The sequence below is a fragment of the Uloborus diversus genome, chromosome 3 (assembly GCF_026930045.1).
Source record: "Uloborus diversus isolate 005 chromosome 3, Udiv.v.3.1, whole genome shotgun sequence".
In the NCBI taxonomy this organism is placed as follows: Eukaryota; Metazoa; Arthropoda; class Arachnida; order Araneae; family Uloboridae; genus Uloborus; species Uloborus diversus.
Genome location: NC_072733.1, coordinates 91853196 through 91880714, shown reverse-complemented (window position 1 = coordinate 91880714; position 27519 = coordinate 91853196). Strand labels below are relative to the sequence as shown.

Genomic DNA, 27519 nt, shown 5'->3' with positions numbered 1-27519 from the left:
TCGTGTTGGATAACTTGGTTTTTCCATGTCGGCACCAATATGTACAAGTTAAAAAAATAAAATCTTTGACCCCATTTTTTGCAAGGTAAAATGTATCTATTGACTGGACTAATAGTACTTGCGAATATGTTTCGAAATTTTGTATTGCTAATGCTCTTCAAGCGCGGATCCGGAAAGAGGGTAATGATTCCCCTTTTAAGTGACCAAAGAATGGACTACAGCTGCATTTTGTTGGCTTATTTTTCAAAAATTTTGTCCTAGACCCTATAAGTTTGTGTATGAATATTTCATATCTGACCGCCCCCCTCCCCTCCAAAACCAGAAGCAGGATCCACCAAAACCGGAACAGCTACAAATTTCTAAATAATTTTTGTATTTTTTCCAACGCACAATTTTGTTTGTTTTATTGCTCACAAATTCTCACAACATAATGATATTTTATAGAGGTAACGAATATCTCTTTAACTCGATATACTAACTTTTTGTTTTTCTTTTTTCATAACTTCTAGGACTCGACCGATGCATCGGCCTGGCCGTACATCGGCGCCGATGGTTCAACAATTTAGCCATCGGCATCGGCATCGGCGGCCGATGCTAACTTGCAGGAAACATCGGCCCATCGGCCTTAAAAAACATCGAAAAGCCGATGCAATTGGCCGATGTTTTTGAAAAAAAAAAAATAAATAAGGATCTTTGTTGTTTTACTTTTCAATACAAAGTAAATTGAGTTACCGTTTTCATATAAAATCGTTTACTTAAATTTCAGTATGAATTTCTATTTTAGTCACCCCTGAAAGAGTTTTTAATACTGCATTCAGGTACCGAACAAGTTAATTCTCGCGTTGTTTCTTGCAGCTGGATGTACGTATGTACCTCTCATAAGTCATAACTCAAAAATGGTAAGCTGTAGAATGCTAAATTTTCGCATGTGGGGTGTGCGTACGTTCCAGTTGTGCACTTTCCTTTTTGTTTTCGATCGGGTGTTCTAAAAAGCCTATTTACTTATTTTTTGTGGCTATTAATTACTTATTTCAATGCAAAACTAATTTAGCATCTCAGACTGACGATCATTTGGTGATATTTTGCCGCATTGGAGACCATGGAAACAAATATGAGATGGCGAAAACGGTTTTTTTCATTTTGTTAGATTCCCGTTGAACCGACGGTAATTTTTAATTTTTCGATATTTGTAATATGAATCACAGTATTGCAGTTTTTTTCTGTATCGCTTCGGCGGAGCTACAAGTTTGAGGCCCGTCGAAATACATTCTGGGGCCCTATTTCTTCATCACAGAAGTTGTAAAACATTTATCATAGGCATTTTTGTAATTCCTACGGTTCCCCTATGGTTATGGGGCCTCTCGCGCAATTGCAACATTTGCTATATTTTAAATCCGCCACTGCACATCAAAACAAACTTGGGTGCAAGTATTAAAAGGGTTTTTCTGCTCAATGTTTATGATTATTTTGAACTCTATTTTTTACGACTATTTTTTGTATTTCCGAGAACACTTATGTGCCCCTCCTCCCACTCCCTCAATTTCTGAAACTAAACTCTAGTTGTACTTCTGAGTTGTTTAAAACTAAAACCATTGATAAAATTAGAGATTTTTTTTTTCAAGCTTTATCTATTGTTTAGGAAGAATTTCGAGCATTAATGTAAGAAATTGATTCAAGACATTTTGAGTGGTGACATAATTCGGAATTCAAAGGGACTTTTGAATTTTTTTTTCGGAAGTGCTGAAGCAGATTCAGAAACTCTTCCGAGGCGTTGATGGTAGCGGTTCTGTGCTATAAAAAGGGGGCCGAAGTTGGGGCCAAAGTTTAATGTTGTGAATTACTCCAAAATCAGAGGTTCAAAAAAGATTAAACAATCAAATTGTTCAATATTACGTGTGCAAACATCAGATCAAGTAGTATATGTATTCAGTGATTAACTTGGTGCAAATATTGAGTTTGTTTATTTTGGCTGCGTTTTAAGAACCTCGCTCTTTTCATGGCTATTTCTTTTTTCCGTAAAATTTGTGTCACTGTTATAGCTTTTATGAAAAATGCAAACTTTTCTGTTCATAAACTTTAAATAAGTGTACAAATATTCCTGTTAGGATTTAATATTGTAATTTATCTGTTACCTTTTTTGTTTAATTTGATGACTAAAAAATTTCTACGTGCACTCTTTCCACTTTAATTGCGTAATTTGTTGACGGTTTCATAGTTTTATTCTTATTATTTTATATTTTTTTTGAATGATTAAACAACATAATTTAATGTTTTTTAACTGTCTTTAGTGTACCTAAATCCATACATTATTACAATATTACTGAAATCTTAGTTATATGTTCAATTAAAGAAGAAAACAAATCAATTGGTTATTAAACAGTCTCGCTGTCTTTCTTTCTTTTTTTCTTTCTTTCTTTCTTTTTTTTTTTTTTTTTTTTTGACTGTTGTTTTTTGTCTTCCATCATACAGCAGTCAAAAAAGGAGAAGCATAACTACACCCTGTACAGATTATACGTAGTACGATCCAAAAGTTCGAGGGACAAGCTGTATTATCAAACCTTACCCAGAATAGTTCACATTACCGAAGCACATCCACCTTCAAAAAATCACCCTGAGGGACTATGTATTTCTGCCAGTGTTCATATAACTTTTAGAAACACTCCTGGAAGCCACTTTTTCGCTACCTTCTGTGGTGCAGTTTTATCTTCTCCTGACGAAAGAAAGCGGCGCCCATGCAAATGTTTTTTTGCTGAGAACAGGTAAAAGTCACACGGAGCCAAGTCCGACGAAACGTTATGTTATTTGTTTGTCATATCAGAGTATTGACCAATCAAACAGTGCATCCTCAACATGAAAGTCGACTTCTTCCCCACGATGAAGTTAAAGCAGCAGCGCAAGAGGCCTTACGGAAGGTTGCGACAAATGTGTTCCAGGAGTCCTTCTAAAAGCTATACGAACGTTGGCATAAGTGCATAGTCGTTCAAGGTGACTATTTTGTAGATATATGTACTTCGGTAATGTGAACTATTCAGGGTAAGGTTTTATACAACTTGTCCCCAAACTCTTAGATCATACTACGTGTGTGTGAGTTTTCAACTTACTACTTCATAACGTTTTTGAGTGACGCAAGTTTTCGCGCATAAAGACATCACAAAAGAATTTGCGATAATTAACTAAGGAGGTGTTCAAAATGGATATTTTGGTCATCTATATGTTCTTAGGTACATATGCATGTACACATGTGCCGAAAAAACTTGTGAAGTTTAAATTGGGTAATCGTAATAGAAATTTATGTCGAAATCTGACTTTTTTTTTTTTTGTGATGACATAGATTTTCTTTTTTTTTTTTGCCATCGGCCTATGGCATCGGCCATCGGCAATCGGCCATCGGCCATCTTTGAACAATCGGCCAACAATCGGCATCGGCCCATCGGCCAAAAAATGCCATCGGTCGAGTCCTAATAACTTCATTACAAACGCGAAAGAAGAAATCATTTGACCGTTCCTCTGTGGAAACTGCGATTCACCTGGCGCCATCTGGAGATCTTATATAGAAACAGACTGAAAAATTATAGCATCGTGTTCTGCCCATTGAGGTTCTGCCCTGTGAAAGCATTATTTCTTTGGCGCCATCTAGAGATCTTCCATAGAAGCAGACCGAAAATTATAGCGTTTTCAACCCATAAGAACATGCTTTTTGTCAGGGGTGTTCCAATGTTTCGATCAATGGTGTACCTACGGGGTATAGCACCCCTGGCGAACTTAAGAAGTTGTGTCCCTCCCCCTAGGGCAGTCCCGATGAAAGGTCACAAGGTCCCTTTGACCTCCCAAAAAATTTCCTTTTGTTGTAAATTTTAATTTATTGAAATTCTTGCAGGGAAAACGCTTTTTTTTTCTGGAAGATTCAGAGGTTGTTTTTTTTTACTAATTTAATCAATTTAAAAAAAAACAATACACATTAACTTTTTTCAATTTTTTTTTCTCTCTCTCATCTCGTTTTTCTGGTCCCCTTTTATCCGCGTCTGGATTTTATCCGAATTAAAATTGGAGAGTTACAAAAAAAAAAAAAAAAAAAAAACTCCCTTTAATAATAATTTTAAATTACGACAGCACGAACGGAACCATAATGCATTAAATATTCGCTTTTTATTTCGATTAAATGCATAGGTCGTACAATAAATTATGGTAATCTAACAAACGACATAGCAAACTAGGAGTGTCAGTCCTACATCTCTGCAGGTACAGCTGAACTATAAACGAAAGTGTTCCTATATGATTCTGAAAAAAAGCATCGCTCTTTGCAGCAATAAAAGAAAAGTTTGTTTATTTAAGAACGTGTGTTGCCTATTTAAGAATGTTCTTTGCTTATTACCCATATTACATGGATTATCCAGATTTTCGCTTATCCAGATTGCCTTTGGTCCCAGGTAGTCCGGATAAGCAAGGTTGTACTGCACAAAACAAGGTTTGTTGTTGTTATCACGACATGCTTATTTTATTAATGCGAAGTTGCCATCTGTCTTTTAGAAACTAATTTCTGACAATTTCGTTCCAAATTTGCCACAATCATTCTTAATACCGAATGAGGATGATCGGTGGATTGGAGTTTCCAGAACATATTTTTCAGCAAATCCTAACTTTGATTAAAACAACGGGCCACATTGAACAATTTCGCGGGCCGCATGTGGTCCTCGCGTGGTAGGTTGGGCACCACTACTATTCAGTTATAGTTAAGAATTTTTATAAATTCCGTTCCATTATTATTTACACAAAACTCCAAAATTTGGAGGGTTTGTTTTTAAGCAAAAGTGCCAATCGTTTAAGATTCCACTTTGGGCAAATAAAAGGGCAAGATGTCTTTTCCATCAACACTGAAATCAAAACTTTTCCCCTTTCTTTTTCAAAATATGAAATCATTTTTAATTATTCATGAAATCATGTGGCAAAAATTATGCTTTTTTCTTTCTTTTCACTACTAAAAGAAATAGGCAATGATGCATTCTTATGTCGTTAAAATTAAGATAATAAATGAATAATGTGTGTGCATGTTTTTTTTTAAATCGGTTTTTCTAAGTAGGAAAGTGCATGCACCAAATTTAAGTGATCGTTAATGAATCAGTAACTCAGCGAATCAGCAATTTTGAATCAAAAGTGATCGGTAAAATTTTTTATAAATGCGTGATTAACGAACGCATTAGCCTATCTTCGTAAAAGCATGTTCCAGATAAGCATCTTCCAGAAATCTTTTAATCATACATGAACAAGATAAATATCTATTCTCTCAGTTACACAGGGTTATTTTCGTAAGAATTGTAGAACAGCGATTCTCAACCACTAGTACGGTTGACCGGAGCGGGTCCGAGGGAAAATTTGCCCGATCCTAGAAAATTTATGTTTGGACGCGCAAAAAAATAAATAAATAAAAAATAAAATGAAAAATCTTCAAATAATAATAACAATACTTCCGTGTGCAGGTAAATGGCAGTATCTGCAGAAAGGAGCTTTCGAGATATTTGAAGAAATGTGTGTTGAATTCGAACAATAGGAAATTTTGGAATTAGACTTTTTTTCGCGCCTTCTTTTCAGCGGAACCAAATAAGCAAGCTTTTACAGTAAAGCTAACGTACAACAGATGACAAAAATGCAAAAAAATGAAAAATGAAAAATTTGTAGTTACTGCCCTTTACTTGCACGCTGCAGAATAACATTTTATACGTTAATATTGTAATTACTTTGCATAATTTTTAAGGTTTTTCTCAAAATGTGTTAGCTTATGTTAGAATTAACGCAATAACTACTTGTCTTTGCTTTTAAATGTTATTGTAAATAAATTATAATAAAAATCTTACAGTCATCTTACATAAGAGTTCTTTTATTCCATTTTTTTAAATTAAAACAAAAATCCGTTCTTCAGAGCCAGTAAGTCGCATTATTGCTACATTGCAAGAGAGCGAAAAAACTATCGTCTGAAGCATACAAAGGATGGGTTTGCACTTTTTTATGCTATGCTGGTAAATAATTATAGAAGAATTTTTTTTTATACTTACGTTGTGATAACTCGATGCGGAGTAAGATTCTATATAAAGCAGTAGTAACCTGAAAATTGCCATTTTTGAACTTACGTTAGTCTGGCTTTGAGGTACAGAAATAATGTTAAATAAACTTCATCGGGCCTCGGATTTTTTTTCACAACTTTTGACCGGTTTAAAATGGTTGAGAAATGTTGCGACAGAAGGTGGTAAGAAAGATCATTTTCCATTTCTTACAGAAAATATTAGAAGACGTTGCCTCGCCCGCCGAAAACTTTTAAGATGTTTTTTACATCAAAAATTCTATTCAAAAAAATTTAAATACTTATTATTTTCTGTTTTCATGCAACAGAGCCTTGACAGCTGCATTGTATCTTCCGACCTATACTGGACTGCAGAAACAAAAAGCTCACCTGTCAATTGTACTGATATTGAATTTTTTGATAAGAGTAAATTATTTTGTGTGATTAATAAGAAGTAATGTGCACACAATGTCAACTATTCTGCACATTTATTAATATGGTTCGAGAGCAAGGGTTTAAAAGGATCTAACATTTTGCAGCTCAACGCATTATTTTTTAATCTCGTGTATAGATAAAAAAAATACTGAATTAGAGTATAAACTGGTTTTAACTAGCATTATTGATTATCTATCAATATCAATGGCTTTATACTCATTAATATTGGCTATGAATAGTCGATCGAATATGAATATTAAAAATCAATATTAATTTTTAACATAAGAATGATAATATGAGAACTAGTTTGAAACATCATTAAAATGTAGACACATTCACAAAATACACTATTTTCCAAAGAGCATTTAATTAATTACGCTTAAGTAATGTAACAAAATTTGTCCATGGATAGAAAGTTTTTCGTTGTAACTATCTCCTTTTTTTCAGATTTGGGAAGTTTTTGTGATAAACATGTTGATTGCGAGGAGGTTACTTCCAACTCATTTTGTCAACGTACTGGAAAATCAAAAGCGTTCTGTGAATGCAAGGATGGATTTAAAAAGTCGCCAAATAAAATGAAATGTGAACCTATTCCAACACTTCCTCCTGTTCAACTTTTGGATGCTTATGGCAAGTTTTTTTTTTTTTTTTTTTTTTTTTCTTTACAAATATCACTTGAAAATGATTTGTTTATCCTTAACCCTTTGAAGACAGTAAGATCTGAATATTGAAGATAGCTATGTTACTTAATGTATTAAAAAAAAAGTAGGGTAGTTTTGGATAAGTGGGACCCCTTTTGAGATCAATTCACTTTTGAAACCTCATACAAAAGTTTTGAAACAAATAAATTTAAACTTATTGTCTTATTTTATCTTGGATATTATTAAGAAACAAAAGCTCATCATTATTTTCTAAGATGATGCTTTGAATATCCTTAACGATTATATGTTTTAAGAATCAGATGGTGTCTCACTTACCCTATCGTAAGGGGAAGTGGGTCACCCCCCTATTATTTCAATTTAAGCCAAGCACATCTAAAAAGAAGTAAAGGGTTTTACTTGATAAAGTATGCACATTTTTAGCATGAATTATTTTTTTCTAAATGCATTCCTTTATGATATATTTACTCTCTTTTGAATCTGTATGGTGGAAAATTTTAAAACAAAAAACGAAACAATTACATCTGTGAAATTTATTGAATGCCTGCCTACAGCAACATATTTTACTTTTACATGTAAAGGTGTGTTGAGTAAACGTAATACAGTTGATTAAAATCAATTTTGTTAAATTGACCAAAACTTTAAGTTGAAAAAGAAATTGGAAACACTAAATGGATGCGTCAATTTAAAGTTGACTAAGGAAGAACTACTATCAGGTATCAATTCATCCTCAGTAATAATTCCAAAATCATCTGCAACAGGCCAATAAAAAGTTTCACTATTTCCATTCCTTTTTGCAAATTCAGTTGTATCTTTTTTAATTTCTGTCATCAACTTCCAACATTAGACAAGACCTGTATAATACTTTATGATTTTCTTTGATGTAAGTTTCACAAATACATAATCACCAGCTTTAATAGTTTTGTAGCTTAACTCAATTCCTACTAGGTAATCATAAATGTCTTGCATTTCACTAATACAAATATTTCATCAGAATTGCTTATGATTTTTAAATGTTCACTATTATGGGGTTACCCACGTACAGGGGTGGATTCAGGGGAGGGTCAAAAGGTCAGCTGACCCCCCTGTGACAGGAATTTTACGAAGACTATTATCAAACTTCAAATTTTCAGATCAGAAAAAATCCCGGAATCAATGTTAACCTGTTTTTTGCTTGGTTCTGTAAGGTATTTCTGCTCAGTGCGTCATAATTCAAACGATTGACTGGGTTTGTTTACTGGGCTATTGCTATTTTGAGTTTTTGTGCATTTTCAAAAGCACAATCATCTCTAATGAGCGTAACGTGTTTTCAGAGCACTCTTCCACCTCAAACCACAGGTCGCGCGTGTGTGTTGTGTGTGCTTTTTCCAACTATTTTATAGCTGTTTTCTCATATATTCAAAGCAGATAGTAACGTGGCCAGTCCTTCTGCTTAAAGAAACTTGATGAAAATTTGAGGGAACATGGCGCAGGCTACACCATTGGAAAAATTTAGGAAAGGGGGGGGGGGGGTTGGAAGGGTTTCGCTTTCATTTGGAGGGGGGATGTCCCGTAGCATATGAGGGCGTGCGCCATCTCCCTTGGGAACCCCTGCGAAACTGATTTTTTTTTCGCGCTTTTTTTAGATATAGCTTTGGCCATTGAAACTTGTCCCTCCTTACGAAAATTTCTGGATCCGCCTCTGCCCACGTACCCCATAGTGAGGGGCCCACTTACCCATTATAGCAAAAATTTACGGGATAAGTGGGACCCTTCAACTTAAACACTTTTTTAAATATTTTAAACAAAAATTCGTGTTGCAATATGCACTTTGTGTTAAACTATACACGAAAGTTGATCATAAAAAAAAAAAAAACTAACCTGGAAACACTTTTTTGAAAAATGTTGCTTGAACTTGCAAAAAGTATTTTTCAGAATATTTTTTTGACCGAGTTCTATGAATTGGGAAAAAATTCTACGAAACACAAATATATGCAAAATCAATCACTGATGAAATATGACATGATCAGTGTAAAAAAGTATAAAAATCATTTCCATATTTCAGTTTTAGAGGGGGGGGAGGGACCCACTTCTCCCAACCAACCCTTTTTTTTTAGCAGAAATTGCTTTTTTCCCCTAATATTAAGATTCTCTTGCCTCAATAACCTGTACGAACTACAGTTCATAAATTATTTTAATTTGAAAAATTACAAAGTAAACTTGAACTTATGGAGCATATATGCCCCATACTAGTCCTTGAAGGTTTAAGGATTTTCATTCATTCTCTAGTCATCTAACTTACCAAAAGAACAAACCTGTCACTGTACTTCACAGATTTTAGTTTTTTTTTTTTTTTTTTGGCATAAATTATATCAGTTTAAACTTTTTTTTTTGTTTTATTTGATACGTAATATAGAATAACCAAGGCGTTGTTCATAATCAATAAGTAATCAACTTTGATCATTTGTATATCTGTACCTTTTGGAACTTTTATTTTTCGAAAATTTTCTTTATTTTTCTCATTGTTGATACTTGTACATTTTGATACGATAACTCAATAATAAAAATACAGTCATTCAGGACAGCACAATTTATCTGTTTTAAGCTTCCCCGCTTATATTTTGATACAGTAAGTACCCGATTATCGGCGGTCGGATTATCCGCGGGTCTTTTCACATTTTTTTCAATAAAATGCACTAATATTATAGTCATTAAATATTTTTTAAACTGATGATTGCGTTGCGTTTTGGTTTTTACACTTTTTTTCTTTACATTCAATGTTGTCGCTTTTAACTTTTATTTAAATGTATGTGTGAATGTTATTCATTTTTTTTTAGCTATTGTGTACACTAGTATCGTTTTTTTACCTATACTTCGGATTATCCGCGATTTTCGCTTACCCGTGGTTACATTGCCACCCTATTCCGCGGATAATCGGGAGTTTACTGTAGTTCTACTTTTGTGTTGTCTCATATGACACGGAATAAAATCTCCTTAAGTATTGTAGTTATCCAAAGTTAAGAAATGATAATTATTAAACCCATTTAAAATAAAATTATTTGACCAGTTCAAAGCTATCCCGCTATTTCGGGTAACTTTGAGTCTCGTCAGAAATACGATTCAAAAACAATAATGATAATAATAATAGTATAAGTAGTGCAGCTTTAAAAAATAAAAATAAGATATTTAATTGTTTAACCCCCCTCTCTTTTGCACTTTACATCATCACAAAATGTATACCATTTATAATCCTGTAAAACCCCGTTACAACGAACTTTAAGGGACCACTAATTGTGTTCGTAGCAACGGAAATTTCGTTGTAATGGAATTCAAGCAATGCAAAGAAAATTAAATCGAGACTAAAAATTGTTTTCGTTGAAACGGATATTTCGTCGTATTTGTATTCATTGCAACGGGATTTCACTGTATTGCATAGAGTATAACAATACATGAAGAGCATATCTCAACAACTTCGAAAATTGCTTTCAAACAATAACGTCAGAATTATTGATGGATGCAATGTGCTGTGATCAACATTGTCATCTGTATTATTTAAAATAAAGAGCAAAAAAGGTACTTCATTACCTAAGCAGCACTGGACCTGCTGGATTTCCTTTTTTTTTTTCTTTTTTAAAGTCAAATGTACTACAAAAACTGAAGTGGCACAATGTTAACCGATGTGGCTCAAAGTGTACTCTTAATGACTGTACATTTTAAGCATTATTTATTTTTGTATTTTAAATGCCCCCTGCACTTATCCATCCATTAGTCAAGAACAGTTTAGAGCTTTTTATGTCTTTGTGTTCCACAACAAAGCATAAGATCCTTTCATCCTTTCAAGAACATCTACGTGTGTAATTTATTACTTTTCTAATTCTACACTTTTTCTCCTTTGATAACCAAAATGCCTATTCATATTTCCTTAGATAACGTTACCATTGAAGAAGTTTCCTTAGGTATGCCATGCTACACGACGGATCAATGCCAAGGAAGCGATCCAAATAGCATCTGCAAAAACGGAAAATGCGAATGTATCGATCCTGATGACACCTGCAATTCAAAACACCCAGGTATGGTCCTCCAGTTCTCTGAAGGAAACTGCAGAAACTGCATAGAAACAGAAATGAACTTTCCATGTGCCATTACAAATAACAATTAAAAACACTGAGAACTCCCAGTACACATTTGAAGCACGTTTGGATTACTGTAATTCAGAAAAGTGTTCTTGTTGCGTGGGTGGACACTAAAATGTGTTCCAAATGTGCTCCGTTAAAAAGAAAACGTTCTCCTAGAATGTTCCAAATGTGATCCGCTCAGGATATTCGTGAAATTTAAATTTTGAAACAGATTTGAGAGCAGATAGAGGACACAATTGAGAAACGATTGGGAGCACGTTTGGGCACGCTTATGAAATCATCGCTTTCTTTATTACACATAAAATTTCAAGTTTCATTTAACTACCAGTCAATAGAATCTCTTGATATGAGAATTATAGAATTTTTTTTTCAGTGAGCCATTATCGTTTGGTGTCGCGTATGCCCTCAAAAATCATAGCCGTCCCTGGTCGAAGCCCGTCTATTGCTCGTTGGTAATTGACAACTGCCCCGCGAGATTGCTGTAAAAATAACAGTAAAAATTACTGTTATAACCAAAGGAGCGTTCCGTAAGTGCTGTAAAACGTGTCCCAAAAAGTGTGCCACAAAGTGTTCTAAAAGAAGGGACACGTGTCAGTTTTCAAAACAATTTTCACAACCAAAAGTATGATTAATCAAATAAATGTTCTGAAAAGTGTTCTCAGAATTGTTTTGAAAACTTCTCCAAAAGATGGTTCAAAATATTCGAAAAAAGGGGACAAGTGTCCGTGTTCAAAAAGTTTCTGGAAATTTGCAGTGAAGTTACTGTTGGTATCATAAAGGGATATGTAACTTTGTCATTGAATGTACCGAGTTTTCATTGACTCTTTAACTGATAGTAACCCATTTTTTTGAAAAATTTGTCGCAAAAGCGTTTTCTATGCAGTATGCATTTGAGAACGAAAGGCGAGCTCAACGTTAGATCCTTTTTTTCTTTTTCTTTTTCCGTATCTCAAATCTAGAATCTACAGGCATATTTTACATTTTGAGTTAAAGCTAATTTATCTTTTAGAATACGCAGAGGATGACACCAGTTAGATTGCTCCTACTTTTGGAGAGAGAAAAAAATCAAACGCGTTTTTTCTAAAAACCACCTTTTCTCTTCCTTTGTATTCACAACTCCTCATATGCAATAGTAGCCACAATACTAGGAGCTTTAGCTGAACTGCCAATTAACCCATAGAGAACAGGGGAGGGGGGGGGGAGAATGAACCTTTTTACGACTGGAGGCAGCCTTTTAATAAAAAATATTTTTGCATTCACACAAGGCTATTATTAATTTGTTAAACAACTACATATTTAAATACCACTTCAAATGAAAAATAATAAAGTAGAAATATTTTAAAGTATTTTTTCTACGTATTTTGAATTATATATTTCTGAAGAAACTCATTAGAAAAATAATAATATTAAGTTACACAGCAATGTTACGCAAAACAATGTTAAATTCCGATGTAAAATTGAGTGGAGTTTTTTACTTGCCTCTCTTTCTTACTTGAAGGTAGCTGAATATTGCTGTTATATTATCTGGAGTTTAAGTTAACAGCTGACAATATTTCATCACGGAGTCACCGACACCTTATTTTATATGCGACAACTTTAAAATTGTTTTTCCATTTGAAGCAATCAACATACTTCAGTATGAAAAAAGAACGAGAGCTAACTTTTATAAAGGACGTAAAAGTTACTCACAGAAGCCGCACGCGGCCTCGGGGCCGCACATTCCTCACCTCTGCCATGGAGTGATCTTTCTTTTTTTATTCACATTTAGGCTATCCGAAATGATGGAAATTGAAAATAACATTTATTAACTCTTTGAAGACTATGGGACACATGTTACCTGAGTTCATAATTTATTTCATAAATTATCGACTGCAAATAATTTAATCAAGTATTTATTTTATTATATTCAGTTATGTACTTGATGAAAAATTTATTTATTTACAGAAAACATCGCAAATGAAAAATATCTGCATTCATACTATCATGCTTCTGCTTTTTTCCAGACTAGCGGTACCCGCGCGGCTTTGCCCGTATTAGAAAATTAAAAGGTCATTTGGTTCGCCTGTATATTTACAAATAATGGATGATGAATTTTTTGCCAATTTGCTATAGGTAGAATCCATGTCAATTCAACAAGGAGCGTAACATGATGGTCTCGAATTTTTTTGAATTTAGCATATGTTAAAATTTATAAAAAAATTAAGACATCTTTTTTTTTCTTTTTTTTGCCCAAAAAAATTCCTGGGCTGAGATTCAGGCCACCGAAGATGGTTTTCCTGTCATGATTTCTCACTTGGGATTTTCGTTAAAATCTTTAAAGTACATCATCTCAGGAACGGTGGAACATATTTTATTTCGATTTATTTTATTTAAAAGGAAATTTTTTCTTGTTTAAAACTATATGCAACATTTTGAAATATGTGCCTTAGTTTTTTTTTTTCCACAGTCTTTTGAAAAAAAAAAAGTTTAAAATAACTCCTTTGGCTTTTCTCAAAAATTTCAAGTTCAAAATTTTTCATGCTTTTAGTTTATTAGTACCGCTAAGCATTATGTTCCCTGAAAAGGAGAGCTTCCACTTTTTCGTTTAATAAATTTTAGAGGCATTTGAAAAAATGAGGGTTTTTAAGGAACTATTTTCGTAATGGCAGACCTGAAAGTTCAAAAAAAAAATGCAACAATTGATCAGAGAACACTTTAAGTTAAGTTATATAGCGAAATTTTCATTTTGAATCTCCACTCTATCCAGGAGTTTTATTTTTTATGAAAACAAGAACGCGGTCTCCAGCCGATTCGCTGCATTTCCCCCATGCAAACTTTCAGGCACTAAATTTAATATCCTGAATAAAATGACGACTCAAAATGAAAGTTTCGCTATATGACTGAATTAAAAGTGTTTTCTGGCCACTTGCTGCGGAAAAAAAAATTGAATTTTCAGGTCTGCCATTACGTAAAGAGTTTCTTAAAAACCCTCATTTTTTCAAATGCCTCTAAAATCTGTTAAACGAAAAAGTGGAAGCTCTCCTTTTCAGGAAATGTAGTGCTCAGTGATACTAATAAATTAAAAAAATAAAAAATTTTAAAATCGACATTTTTGAGAAAATTGAAAAAAATTATTTTAAACTTTTTTTTTTTAAAAGACGGTAGAAAAAACTAAAGCACACATTTTAAAATGTTGCATATGTTTTTAAACGAGAAAATATTCTTTGTATAAAACAAATAGCAACAAAATATGTTCTACCGTTCCTGAGATAATATAATTTAAAGATTTTGACGAAAATCCCAAGCGAGAAATCATGACAGGACCGCCATCTTTGGCGTTCCGTATCTCGGCCCAGGAATTTTTTTGTGCAAAAGAAAAAAAAACGTATTTCTTAATTTTTTATGAATTTTAATGTATGTTAAATTCGAAAAAATCCGAGACCATCATGTTACGCTCCTTGTTGAATTGACATGGATTCTACCTATGGTAATTTGCTCACCCATGGTCGCATATGGTAGTTTGCTAGTCCACGTTATGGTTATTTGCTAGTTCACGCTATATTAATTTGTTTGTCCACGTTATGATAATTTTCTCGGTAAAATGTTTTTAAAATTGGAATAGAAAAGGAACAAAATGGAATTTTCGAAATATCGCTAAGAGGTGCTCACCCGTATGCTACGAATTAATTTTGTGCCAAATTTCATGAAAATCAGCCGAACGGTCTAGGCGGTATGCACGTAACAGGCAGAGATCTAGAAATACAGACACACAGACTTTCAGCTTTATTAGTTAGATTACTATTATTTATTAGTTAAGATTACTTTTAAATTGAATATTAAATACAGTTAATTATTCAACTATTTCCGACTTGAATAACCAAATAATTAATTTTTGAAAAATGGTTGTAGCTTTGTATCTGTTATTGATCATATAAACACTGGGACAACATTCACCAATGACAACCAAAGCACGAAATTAAAATTAATCGTATTAAATGCATTGTACTGTTCTTCCCTTTGATGGTTTCCCCTGTCATGTAATTGAGTTGCACGTTGTAATTGAAAGAGAAAAAATGTGATTCGTTGCGGCATATGAAAGTAACGGTGAATGCATAGCTTTGGAGACAAAATAAACCAATATTGAAACAAGAAAAAGGAAAGATTTCAGCTGTTACTGATAAAGTACACCATTATCATAGCTATTAGGCATTAACATAATCAGAATTTCAGTGACTGAAATTATTACATTTTTATTTTACATGCATGCTATGGGCGATAAGGTAACTTTCAAAAAATCATAAAATATTTTATGGAAAAAAATACAGGATGCGGTGTATATCCACTTGTTAAGCATTAAATGGGGTTCAAATGAGCCAATTTTTTGATTTTTAAAAAATGTGTTTTTTGAGTAATCTCACTTCAAAAATCCCTAATTTTTGAAAATTTTCAAAATTTTAAATTTTGTTTCCAAGACTGTATGCATTTAAGTATTATAATAAAATATGTTATGCGACTATCATATAAGGGCTGCCATCTCCGTTTAGTAAAAAAAAACTTTTTTTCATGTAGAAAAAAAATCATAAAATCGGTAAAAATAGTTTTTTCGTCACAAAAATAATTTTTTTCTTTATCAAAAAACCTAACTAAATTTTCAAAAGGGATGTCTAGAGGATATATGGGTCTTTATTTATTTTTAGAAAAAAGAATTATTTAAATAGGTTAAATGCTTTCGAAATAGAGAGTGTCCATTTCAAATGGAGTGCTTTGCTGATTTTTTACAAAATGGCTGATTTTGTGCAGAATTTTGGTAGGCTGTAACTGAAGAAAAAATTTTCTTCTTGCAAAATCCTTTTGAGACAGTTCATATGTCCCTTAGTTGTAACTACTGTAATTTTTTCAAAAAAATCGGTGATGGTCATGTGACAGGCCCTGCCTGATCTGAAATGGAATGGCTCAGGAGTTAAAATAATAAACTTGGTTTCAACAAGAGAGTTTTCTCCCTTCAAAGGAATTAATGGTGCTGGGATCAATAATACATTCTAAACTGTCCCTTTAGGGTTTAGAGGCTAAAGGCAGCTTATCAGTAAACTAATATTTGTGGGCCAAAAAATTAAAACAAATGGATATCCTGCAATTATTAAAAATATTCCGAGATCAAAAAAATATTCATGCGAATATGCAACTAAATAAAATGTGTTTTGTAAATTATTATTATTGCAACGTAGAACTACTAACGTGTAACACAAAAAATGCGTATCAAATTGCAAAAAGTAGATTCTTTCTCAACAAGGAAAAAAATAAATTAAAAGTGCAAAACCCGAACTAAGTTTTCCTTCATACTTTGAATATTAAAGTTACGCTTGAAGAAACATTTTGTAAAAGTAAATCATTAAATACATCTGAACTAATTTCAGCCTCATCAACCACCAAACTGTGATGCCGTTTTGTGACTCAAATTTCAAAGAATTGTTAAAGATGGAAATTTTGAGAAACAAATGAAAAGTTCAAAAAAAAAAGTCTGTATATCTTAAAGACGCAATAGCCAAGTTTCAGGACAATAAGAAGGATCAGATCAACCATTGTAAATCTGAAACAAAAATACTAAACGCCTAGACTGTTTTATACGTTTCAAATAGGTAAAATGGTATCAATGAAAGAAAAACAGCAGGTAAAATAGTCAATATTTTCACATCTGAGAGAAAGAAATGACAGATTATGAGTGAAGAGTTCATTTTATGCCAACGACGATGCCTCACAATGTGCACTTAAAAAAAATTACTCTATTATTGATTTTGAAACGAATTTCATCAAATGCGGAAAATTTTTTGATTGTTACTAATGTTTTCTATTGTTATAGAAATGTAAACGTGCAGACATTTTTTTTTCATCTAAATTATCAGTTTTATGTTAAAAGCTTGATTAAACTTGCAATAAAAATGAACAAATTTGAGTTTTGGTAAAAAGTTTCAAAATGTATTAAGACCTCGTCCAAGATTCCTTATCAAAATCTCAAACTGCTATACCTATTCATCTGGCCAGCCAGCAACACAAACATGTACACTGCACAGAAATTATCAGCTTCGTCAAAATTAAAGATATTGGGAAAACTCCCGTATTTGATTTTCCCATTGTGGATACGAAGAAAAATTTTATTGCAGTATTAATGATTTTTGAAAGAGCACATAACTCATGAATGTGACACATTTTACTACAAACTAAACAAACACCATTCTTTTACAGGTTGTCCAAAAGATACTTTTCAGTGTCGTAATGGACAATGCATTTCTTGGTATTATGTCTGCGATAAATCTACAAGTTGTAGAGATAATAGTGATGAAGACGTGTGTATAAAACATAGTAAGTATTCTTTGTAAAATAAACATGTGGATGCAATTCTTTAATTTGAAATTTTACATCTTACTTCAAGCTGTCTTATTATTTGTATTTAACTTTTATTGATATACCATTATTGTTTTTAATCTAAGCATTAATGACAAATAGCTACTTACTAATAATTTTTGTCCTAGCGATCACAATACAGATTTTTTTTTAAACTTTTTTTTTGTACATAGTTTCTCTTTATGTTTTAAAAAGCGCTGGGTATTTAATGCGCGTAACACAGATTTATAACCAATTTTAGATAAGGAAGCAGATATCATTTAATTACACTAGCAATCATCCTTTTGCCAAACTGGCATTAAAGTTATCTAAATCGTTTCTCCTGAAAATGCATGCAAATTGTATTTTTCCAACCTTTTATTCAATTCATCCTTTATGATTCTAACTTATAGCTAATTATCTGAAAGTTTTTGATTTATTTGAATATCTTCACCACTTTAATCATATTTTGTTCGCTGCTAAAAGTGCTTGTAATTAAGAACTGATCTATGACTAGATAAGTTCTTAATTACAAGCATGTGTGTAAAAAAAGTACGAAAAGAATCAAAACGTAGAGCAAAAAGTGCAATGCGTATTTTACTTTAGCTTAAGAACCGGTGAGTACAGCATTCTTCGCTATAATTTTTAGAAATCGTCATCTGCTGGTCATATACTTATGACCACTTACGAGCTAACTAAAACTAAAAGAGAAATTGAGAAGTTTAGAATGAGCATTTTATAATTTGGACACAAACGGAATTTAAATAAATCCATATAATCAAAATCCTAAATCCCACCAAATGAAAATTTTAAAAAATTTCAAAAATTGATTTATGAGTTTAATAAATTAACGTATAAAGAGTGGGAAAAAATGTAGCATTCCAATTCGTATAAAAAATAACATAATGTAAATAGATTTCTTTAACAACCAACCGTTAAAAGCACTCACCAAGATACTAGTTGAAAAACGTGTTAATATCGTTTATGTTTATACTTTCTCGGCCTTTCTAATGCCATGATAAAGAAGGGGGCTAAAGATTGCCAATTTTGCAGAGTGCGGTTGATTGGGGTCAGACCCGGATCTATAAATGTTGGACCCCCCTGCAAAAAAATAATCCGGGCCCTAGCCCCTAACCTTCCACCCTTCCCCCAAATAACTGATTTTTCGACCAATTGATTGTTTGTTTTTAACCGCTTCAATATCTCTACCTTAATTTTGAATTCATTTGTATAACGCAGTTTTTATTTATTTACTTATTCTAGTTATTATTTTAACGTAAGGGCTTTTAATTATGATTTTTGGATACTCATTTTATTTGTAAGTTATGGCAGCAAGTAAACAAGTTTCTCGGGACTTCATAGTATTCTAATTTCATTCAATTTAAGTTTTAAAAAAATCCAAAACTTATGTTCTCCCCTATATAACATGTTTTGAAAGGGGTTTTCACATTATATGGAATCGGCTTGATTTGGTAAATGACGCTGCTTTCGTTCCGTTTTTCTTGAAATGTTGGGACATGTGCTTGTGATCTGAAGGTTTTCTTTTTAATATTTTCCTGGTTGTTGCCGGAGAGGGCTTTTTAACAGCCTGAAATTTTCTACGAATTCATTTTTGCCTCATTGATTAATTTTATTTCATTTGTGTTAATATTAAAGTCATTTCAAATATTGTTCTGTGGTGAACCAAAATTCACAGGATTTTTGTTCATCTGAACAAACCAAGCATTCTTTCGGAAAAAGTTTCGACCAGTTTTTTAGGTATTTCTGGTTAATTTTTTGAAGGTTTTAAATCCGTTTTTTGAATTTCATATTATTAACCTATTAAGTATTGTTAGTTTTTAGGTGTTGTGTGATTTTTATATAAGTTGAGATACTGTACATGAACTTCAATCTTTTGATCAAGTTAAATCTTTATTTTCACCCATTGAATTTGTAGATTTGATGTGACTTTCATTAAAATATTTCAAAGCTTTGAGGATTTTTCATGTTTTTTTTTTTTTTTTTTTTTTTGATTCAAAAAATTTGTTTCATCACCACAGTTTTGTGAATCCTGGTGAGTTATTTCTATTAATTAAGGTTCGCTGTCTTTCTTTAGTAATATGCGTTGAGTTTCATCTTTCCTTCAAATGTTTGCTAAAACAAAAAAATATTTCCAACTTTTAAAATTGGAGTATGTATAGTTTTTTTTTTTAATTATTTTTTTTTAAAGATTCTTTGGTTTCTCGGATCTTCAACCCCATCAGTGGTCTGCCCCCTTCCCCTGCACTGCGGAGTCTGCGGATACATAGATTCGGGCCTGATTGGGGTGTGCAGTTTTTGGATGTTCGACGGTTTCTTCAAATGACAGAAAAAACTATCTTAAGATTATCACATTTGCTGTAAAATACAAACAGCAAACTTGATGTTTAATTAAGAACAAAAACTATTGTAAAATCTACAGAATTGCTATTAAAACTAAGAAACGAAATTACCGTCAAATGCAAGCACCCGTTTTACTAGTATTTTTTGTTGCAAAATTGCAATAATTTTTCTTACCGTGTACATTACTAAAGTACTGAAGCCTACTAAAACAAAAAATATATGATCACCAGATGCAAATGTTTTCAATATTTTCTTTAAGAGTGTCCAAAAGAAGCTTTTCAATGTGACGATGGAACGTGTTTATCCCGATCGCAAGTATGCAATGATTTGTGGGAATGTCCAGATGGAAGCGACGAAGCTAGATGCTATAAAGGTAATTTTTCTTCTGATGTCCAAAGTAATTGAAAGCATAAGCACATTAGCTGAAGAAACTCTCATTCAATGCATAAATATTCAATTTTGAGTAATTATGATTTATCTATTTTAGGTTTTAATACACTTGGGAGAATTTTCACTTATTCAATACTTTTCCCAAGTAGCACGTACGGTGGGGAGATGGTTGGGCGACGGTGGCTAACGATTGAAACCGGTGGAGAATGGTTAGGTTCCCAACGAACGATGGCCCTACAGTTTCTGGGTATCGTTGGGCCAACCGTGAATATTTTAGATGGGACATCGTTGGGATTTTGCTAGGTGCTGTAACAGGCAAAAAAAAGCACTTTGACCCGCCGAAACTACCAGAGGTATAAACTTCAAGTTACACTCTAGAATTTCTTTCTTTCTTTTTTTTTTTTTGACTTTTTTTTTTCAAAATTGGGAATCAAAAAATACCTATAACCCTAAGTTAAATATAAATTCCTATAACACCTCTAAGTTTCACCCTTCCATTCTTTGATCGCGAATTTCCCAATCATCAAATTACAATTAATTAATAAATTATTTCAAATTACGATTTTCAAATTACAATTAAATAATTTAACCTACTACCGACTTTGCCTACCGTTGGCCAACCCTAAGCTCGACCGTTTACCAACCATCTCCCAACCGATTATGCTACTAAGGTATCAGATTTTTTTTTCTTTTTTTTTTTAATACCCATCAACCCATTTTTCATCTCGAGGAGACCTAATTTAGACAACAGATTGGATAATTTAATTGCTGAAATATTGCAGTTAATTAATACGCCTGATGTACGACCACCTAATTAAGAAAGACTCAAAACTACTTTTTGTCTATCTAAAAAAAAAAATGCTTTGCAGAAATACTAGATATTATTCTAATTATCTTAGAAAGGAATGTATTTTATTTCATTTATTTATTTATTATTTTTTAGGCATCAAATGTGATAAAAATGCTTTCCAATGCAAAAACGGACAATGCAAGCCGCCATATGCACTATGCAACGCAGTTCAAGACTGCGATGATGGTAGTGACGAATTGGATGAAGTTTGTTATTATGGTAATATTGACATTAAATACATTTTATTTAAGTATCGCAGTATTTTAAACTGTAGACTCTAAAATTTTTGATTTTGTTTTAATCTTAACTCAGTTTAACATCTTTTAATTGAAACAAAGACAACTGACAAAATAGGCCTGAATTTAGTATAACTCATTAATTTTGTGAAACAATAAGTAATTAAAAAAATTCACAACTTTAATATGTTATTAATACGTGAAACCTGGACTAAAGCATTAATCAAAAGGGGAAAATTCCTAGATTACAGTAATTGTTTTTTTTTTTTTTTTTTTTTTTTTTTTTGCGAATGAGTCCATTTAAACCTCTAACATGAATCATTGTTAGCGATTATTAGATGCTTTATTTTGCCAAAATTAATGACAAACAATAAATCTATGAATTAATAATGAACATTTTAAATTTCTCGTTTTCTTCTCATAAATGTGTTTTACGGTTCGAAAATAAAGCAAACAATATCCTCATTAGATATTGCCATTTTAAAAAATATGTGTCGAACAGCTAAATTTGGCTTTTAAAAAAAGGTAAATTGCTAATACAAATGTTCAGAATGATTTTAGGCTTTTAAATGCCAGTTTTTGGCTTAGTTGAGTCGTTAGATCAGTGAGTTCCAACCTTATATATATATATATATAAATATATATAATAGGTTGGAACTCACCATATATATATATATATATATATATATATATATATATATATATATATATATATATATATATATATATATATATATATATATATATAACATGTTAACATGTGTATGTGTGTTTTTTTCTTAATATATGACTTTCATTGGGCGTTTTCTTTTAACAAGGCCGTCGCATGGTCGAAAAATTGGGAAGAGGGCGTTTGGTTGCCATTCATTTTTTTTTCCTCCAAAGTTCAACAAGAGAGAGAAAGAGAGAATCAGATTTTTGCTTGGAAAAGGGGGGGGGGGTCATTACTAGCATATGAGAAATCACATTAAGTAAGTTAATTGAGTTATGTAAGTGGAAAAAGAGAACTAACAATATGAATCTACAGTCATTAGCATTCGAAGTAGTAACATTTGCGAAGGTCCTGACCGGCTAATGCTCAAAAAAGCAGTTCTAAACCTGCAGTTCACGCGATCTCTGGTGCTCTTCGGAGGAGAAGAGGTTTAGGAACTTCTATGAACGGTTCAAGCTCGGAGACTGCCTTTGAAATTTCTTAGAACTGAAGTCCTAAAAATGAAGGTTCAAATGCTTTTAACGATACGATGTAATAACTCTAATTTTTCGAAAATGAAAATTATATGTCCTAAATAACCTCCATTGTGGACCATCTTAGTTAAAATTATTCAGGAGAAAGGATTCGGACCTTTCCTCGGAAAATTTTTGATTTTGAGGTTCTAAAAACGCAATTATGGGCCATCTTTGTAAACGTTAGGGAAAAGGCTTGGATTTCGAGCCTCTCCTCCTTAATTTTTTCGGAATTGAAGTTACAATTACGGAATTTTAGACGAACTTTAATGATGTGGTGGAAGAGTGGATTGGGGGTAATCCCAAGGAACTTTTTTGAAATAAGTCCAGAAATGATAGTAGTAGGTTATTTTTGATGACAAGGGGAAATGTTCAGTGACCCTCAACTGAATTTTTTAGAAATTTCACTGCTAAAAACGAAGTTTTATACGACCGTTAATTATGAGAAGGGAGACAGTAAGCACTCCCCTAGATTTTTTTTTCGAAATAAAATCCTAAAAACCCATTACTTGGCTACTTTTGATGAAGTTAGTGGACGGAATGTGGTTCGGTGCTCTTCCTCAGAATATTTCCAAAATTAAGTTCTAGAAACGCAATTACAGGACATCTTTCACGATGTGGGTTGAGGTTTAAAGAATCTCTCGCAGAAATTATTCAAAATTGACTAAAGCCGAATTCGAAATATCCAAAGGCGAAGTTTTAGACGATTTTGGATGATGAGGAAGATGAATTCTGAACCCTTTCGCGAAAATGTGTAGTGATTGAAGTCCCTAAATTAAAGTTTAAGATAATCTTAGAGTACGTTGGAGGATCAGACACTGTGGCATGAGAGGAAGGGGAGGCTGCTGCAGCCCCATAGCCCTACTCTTGGATTCGCTATTGTGCTCAAGTTTCGATGCTGCTCAAAAATGATGCAATTTTCCCCTTATGTATTTTAATTTTCAAACTATGTTATGATATATTTTGAAAGTTGGGGATGATGTCGCGATCCCCTACGAAATACTTCGCGACCCCCCTTGGGGGTCACGACCTACAGATTGGGAACCCTTGCGTTAGATATTGTTATTCTTTCAAATTCAAAAGATTTGCATGTGGCTAGTAATCCAGTCAATGGATACATTTTACCTTGCAAAAAATGGGGTAGAATTTTTATTTTTAATTTGTACATATTGATCCCACTATGGAAAAACCAAGTTATCCAACACGAAAGACCCCAGGAGAAGTTTTGGGGGCCGAAAAACCGGAAAAATTCATGAATTTTTGAGTATTTTCACAATATCTCAGAAATGGTTCAACTTAGCGAAAATTTTTGAATATAAAGTTTAAAGAGCATTTAATTTTTTACAACTTTATGATTACAACTTTTTTGTAGCATGAATAGCAAGCTCTCTCCAGCCCTTTGAAAATAGGCCATTTTCCTCTACTCCGAAAAAAAAAAGCATTTCTCCTTAAATAAGGTGCATTAGTCATTAAAACTTGACTAGAAGCTTTAGTTTGTAAAGTTTAGCAACATTTTTAGTTTCTTGATTATTTTTTTCCACTTTCATTGTCTCCCCCCCCCCCCACACCGGTAACACAGACACTAGCACTTCCGGTTTGACAGAAGTAATTCTCACCACATACCAATAACACATTATGTGTGATTGAGAAAGTACATAATTTTTACAACTTGTACATTCTAGTTGGATTATTACTAACAAAATGCTAATTTGAATGAAAATGAATTTTGAAAATCTGAATACAAATTTTCAAAATTAAGCCCTGAAAACGCAATTGTATTCCATCTTTGATGAAACTAAGAGAAATGTTTGGGTACGCAGACTCTTATGATTTTTTTTTTTTTTTAATTAAAAGTCCAAAAATAAAATTTTAGATGATGTTTCGGAGAAGTGAATTCACGGCTTTCTCGCGGAAATAGTATAAATTGAAATCCATAAACCGAATTTTTAGACAATCTTTAAGGAGGCTGGGGGTCAGGGGCTTTCGTATGAGGGAGCAGAGGCGTACATAGACCTAAGCGCACCTCCTGTATGATTCATAAGATTTTTTTTTTATTCTTTTTTTTAACGTAATTCAGGTAAAACGAATTGCTTCCCTGCATGACTTTAATCATGAATTCTCTACCCCATTTTCAAAGTTGATATGGTTATCCCATTCCCAGACTAGCATTTGCTACACGCAATTAAAATTTAAATAAATGAATATAGTAAAAATATATACGAGCTAAATTTGATAATCTGAAGATAGTAAAGCAAACCTTGTGTTTTTGCTTGCAGGAAAAAAGTGTCCCAAAGAGGGTTTTTTGTGCAATAATGGCCATTGCAGATCAACTGCTGTTTTGTGTAGCGGTCTAGATGGATGTGGAGACAACAGTGATGAAACTAACTGTGAAGTCTGCCGTAAGTTCATATTAAATATCAAATTCATTTTCCCCCAATGTGAAAAAATTAAAGTATATAATCAGAAAATAAATAGCATTGCTTATCAAAGGTTCCTTCCTCTGCGTCGAGAATTTTCCTTCCAAAACTAATCCCTCGAAAAGTTGTAATCCCTCGGAAAGGCGAGAAAGATCGAGTGACATTTCAATTAACTAAATGGCAAATTTTCAATTTTGGTTTATTGATTGCATTTATTTAATTATATTGTTATTGTTTTTTTTAAACTTATCATTTTTGAGAAAAATAATTTAGTTTAGTAATTTTATTTTTAATTCTTAATCTTATTTTTTTAACTTCTTTTCTATTTTTTTGTTAAATCTTTCGATTAAGCTACATTGAAGAAACATAAAGGGGCCATTAAAGGAAAAAGTCCACCCTTTGTCCCGCACGTGACGGATCATATATTTCATTAAAACGCAATAATTTTAAAAGGTAATGCTTAATTATTTTGCTTAAGAAATCACACATACAGTGACTCCCAAAAGAGTTCGTACGTTTACGATTTTCAATGAAATACGTCCCTATCCATTGATTAAAATTAATATTTTGGAATAGGCATTTAATTTTAAGATTTTTGATGTATTTTCTATAAAACTACATGAAAATTTTTAATAACATAATAAAATATGATTTTTAAGAAATAAATAATCAAATTGTGCCAGAAACTTTATCTCACAAAAGTCTTCGTACACTTTGAAAAAATATCAAAAAATTAGTAAATAAGCTAACTTTTCACTAAGTTAATACAGTGAAACCTGTGTCAGTTGACCACTCGCGGTGCAGTACTTTAGTGATCAACTTAGACAGGTGGTCAATTTACACAGGGTTTATTATAAGATTCTCAGCCGAATTTGGTGCATATTGGTGGCCAAGATAGACAGATGATCAACTTACAAAGGTAGTCAACTTTACAGGTTTTACTGTATTTAGTAGAATATCACGCAGTATCAACAACAGCTTTAAACGTCTGGGAATAGGTTTCATTGTTTTTTCTTTCTTTTTTGTGCAATACCTGAGTAAGTGTTCAACAGCACTTCGAACCTTACTGTTTCCAGTTCACTTTTCGTTTCAGTGTTGTATTTTCGTAATCTAGCCTCCAGATTTCTCTAAGTATTTTACATTAAGTTTAAAGCTGGCGATTGAGGAGATATTTCTAAGCTTAAGGACAATTTTTGAGGCACCAGACGCAAACGTTGAAAACCTTGTGCCTCTTCTCGTTATCATGATAAAAAAAAAAAAAAAAAACAAAAAAACAAAGTTGTTTCCCAAAACCAAATTTTGGGCTAATAGTTTATTTTTTATTTATTATTTTTTTTTAATATTTGAAGGAACAAAATGATTCATTATTTCATTAAAAAAATTCCAAACTACCAAGTCCCCCTCACACAAAAACACCTTCACCGTCCTGATTAACTAATCTAACTAAGTTCTTAAGATTAAATTCCTCATTTTTTCTTCTATTTACAATTGTACGACAATTTAACCAAAAATGTTGAATTTATTTTCATCTCTAAGTAGGACGTTATTCCAAAACGTTTTGATCTTATTTATCATTGATTTTGCGGCGGAAAGCGTACGCTTTATGTTTTTCGCGCGAACAAGGAAATTTCTCCCGGAAGAGGTCCCATTTAATACAGCTAATCAGAGAACTTTGCGAACAATTTTAGGTGAAAATTAAGCGAAATTTTTTTTTATTAAATTCTGCAGAAACTTTTACAGTACTCAAATGTGTATTTTTCATAAATTTTTTAACTGTAAATCTTCGAGCACGCTTTGTTAACTTTGCCAGTTGACCTTTTCTTGCATTGCTTTCGATCCGGTTCTTTTCTTTACAGCATTTTATCAAGCATTTTACTATAGAATGGTATAAATTAACTAACTTAGAGACATTTCAAACCAATTTACCGTTACTGTGAGAGAGAAAAATTAAATTTCAAATGGTGTTTGTTGTTTTTTACGGATAACAGAGATTTTAAAATAATTAGCAGAATATTAGGGAATAAATAAACAAAAATATAAATTGAAATAACTTTACAGTGTCAACACAATGCAAAAATAATAAAAAAACGACATGTGATAATTTTAATCATGAATTTATTCGAAAATATTTCAGTGTACGATGACTTTTGTGACGTATTATTTCTCTGTCTTTTCTCTTTTTTTTTTTCGTTTTTTTTTTTTTTTTTTGAGAAACTTCATAAATAAAACTAGGCAGTATTTTGAAAACACTACTGGGTTTTCTTTAGAATGGCATAGGAATTATGTGAAAAAAAAAAATTGGACTTCATATTCGAATTCAATTTCGCGTTATTTTGGTTTTACTACAAAATTTCAAGGTGTACGAACACTTTTGGGAGCCACTGTAAGTTTGTAATTTGTTAAGCGGAAAACATTTGTTCATT

General features: G+C 32.4%; 1 protein-coding gene across 1 annotated transcript in view; it reads left to right on the top strand.

Moving 5' to 3' along the window:
- LOC129218848 (sortilin-related receptor-like) overlaps nucleotides 1–27519 on the top strand; it is an 89080-nt gene that overhangs the window by 55356 nt on the left and 6205 nt on the right. The window contains exons 5-10 of the mRNA XM_054853170.1: nucleotides 6935–7117; nucleotides 11052–11195; nucleotides 17481–17597; nucleotides 20239–20352; nucleotides 21313–21438; nucleotides 24956–25078. Coding sequence (XP_054709145.1) covers nucleotides 6935–7117; nucleotides 11052–11195; nucleotides 17481–17597; nucleotides 20239–20352; nucleotides 21313–21438; nucleotides 24956–25078 — 807 coding nt within the window. The remainder of the gene's footprint in view (nucleotides 1–6934; nucleotides 7118–11051; nucleotides 11196–17480; nucleotides 17598–20238; nucleotides 20353–21312; nucleotides 21439–24955; nucleotides 25079–27519) is intronic.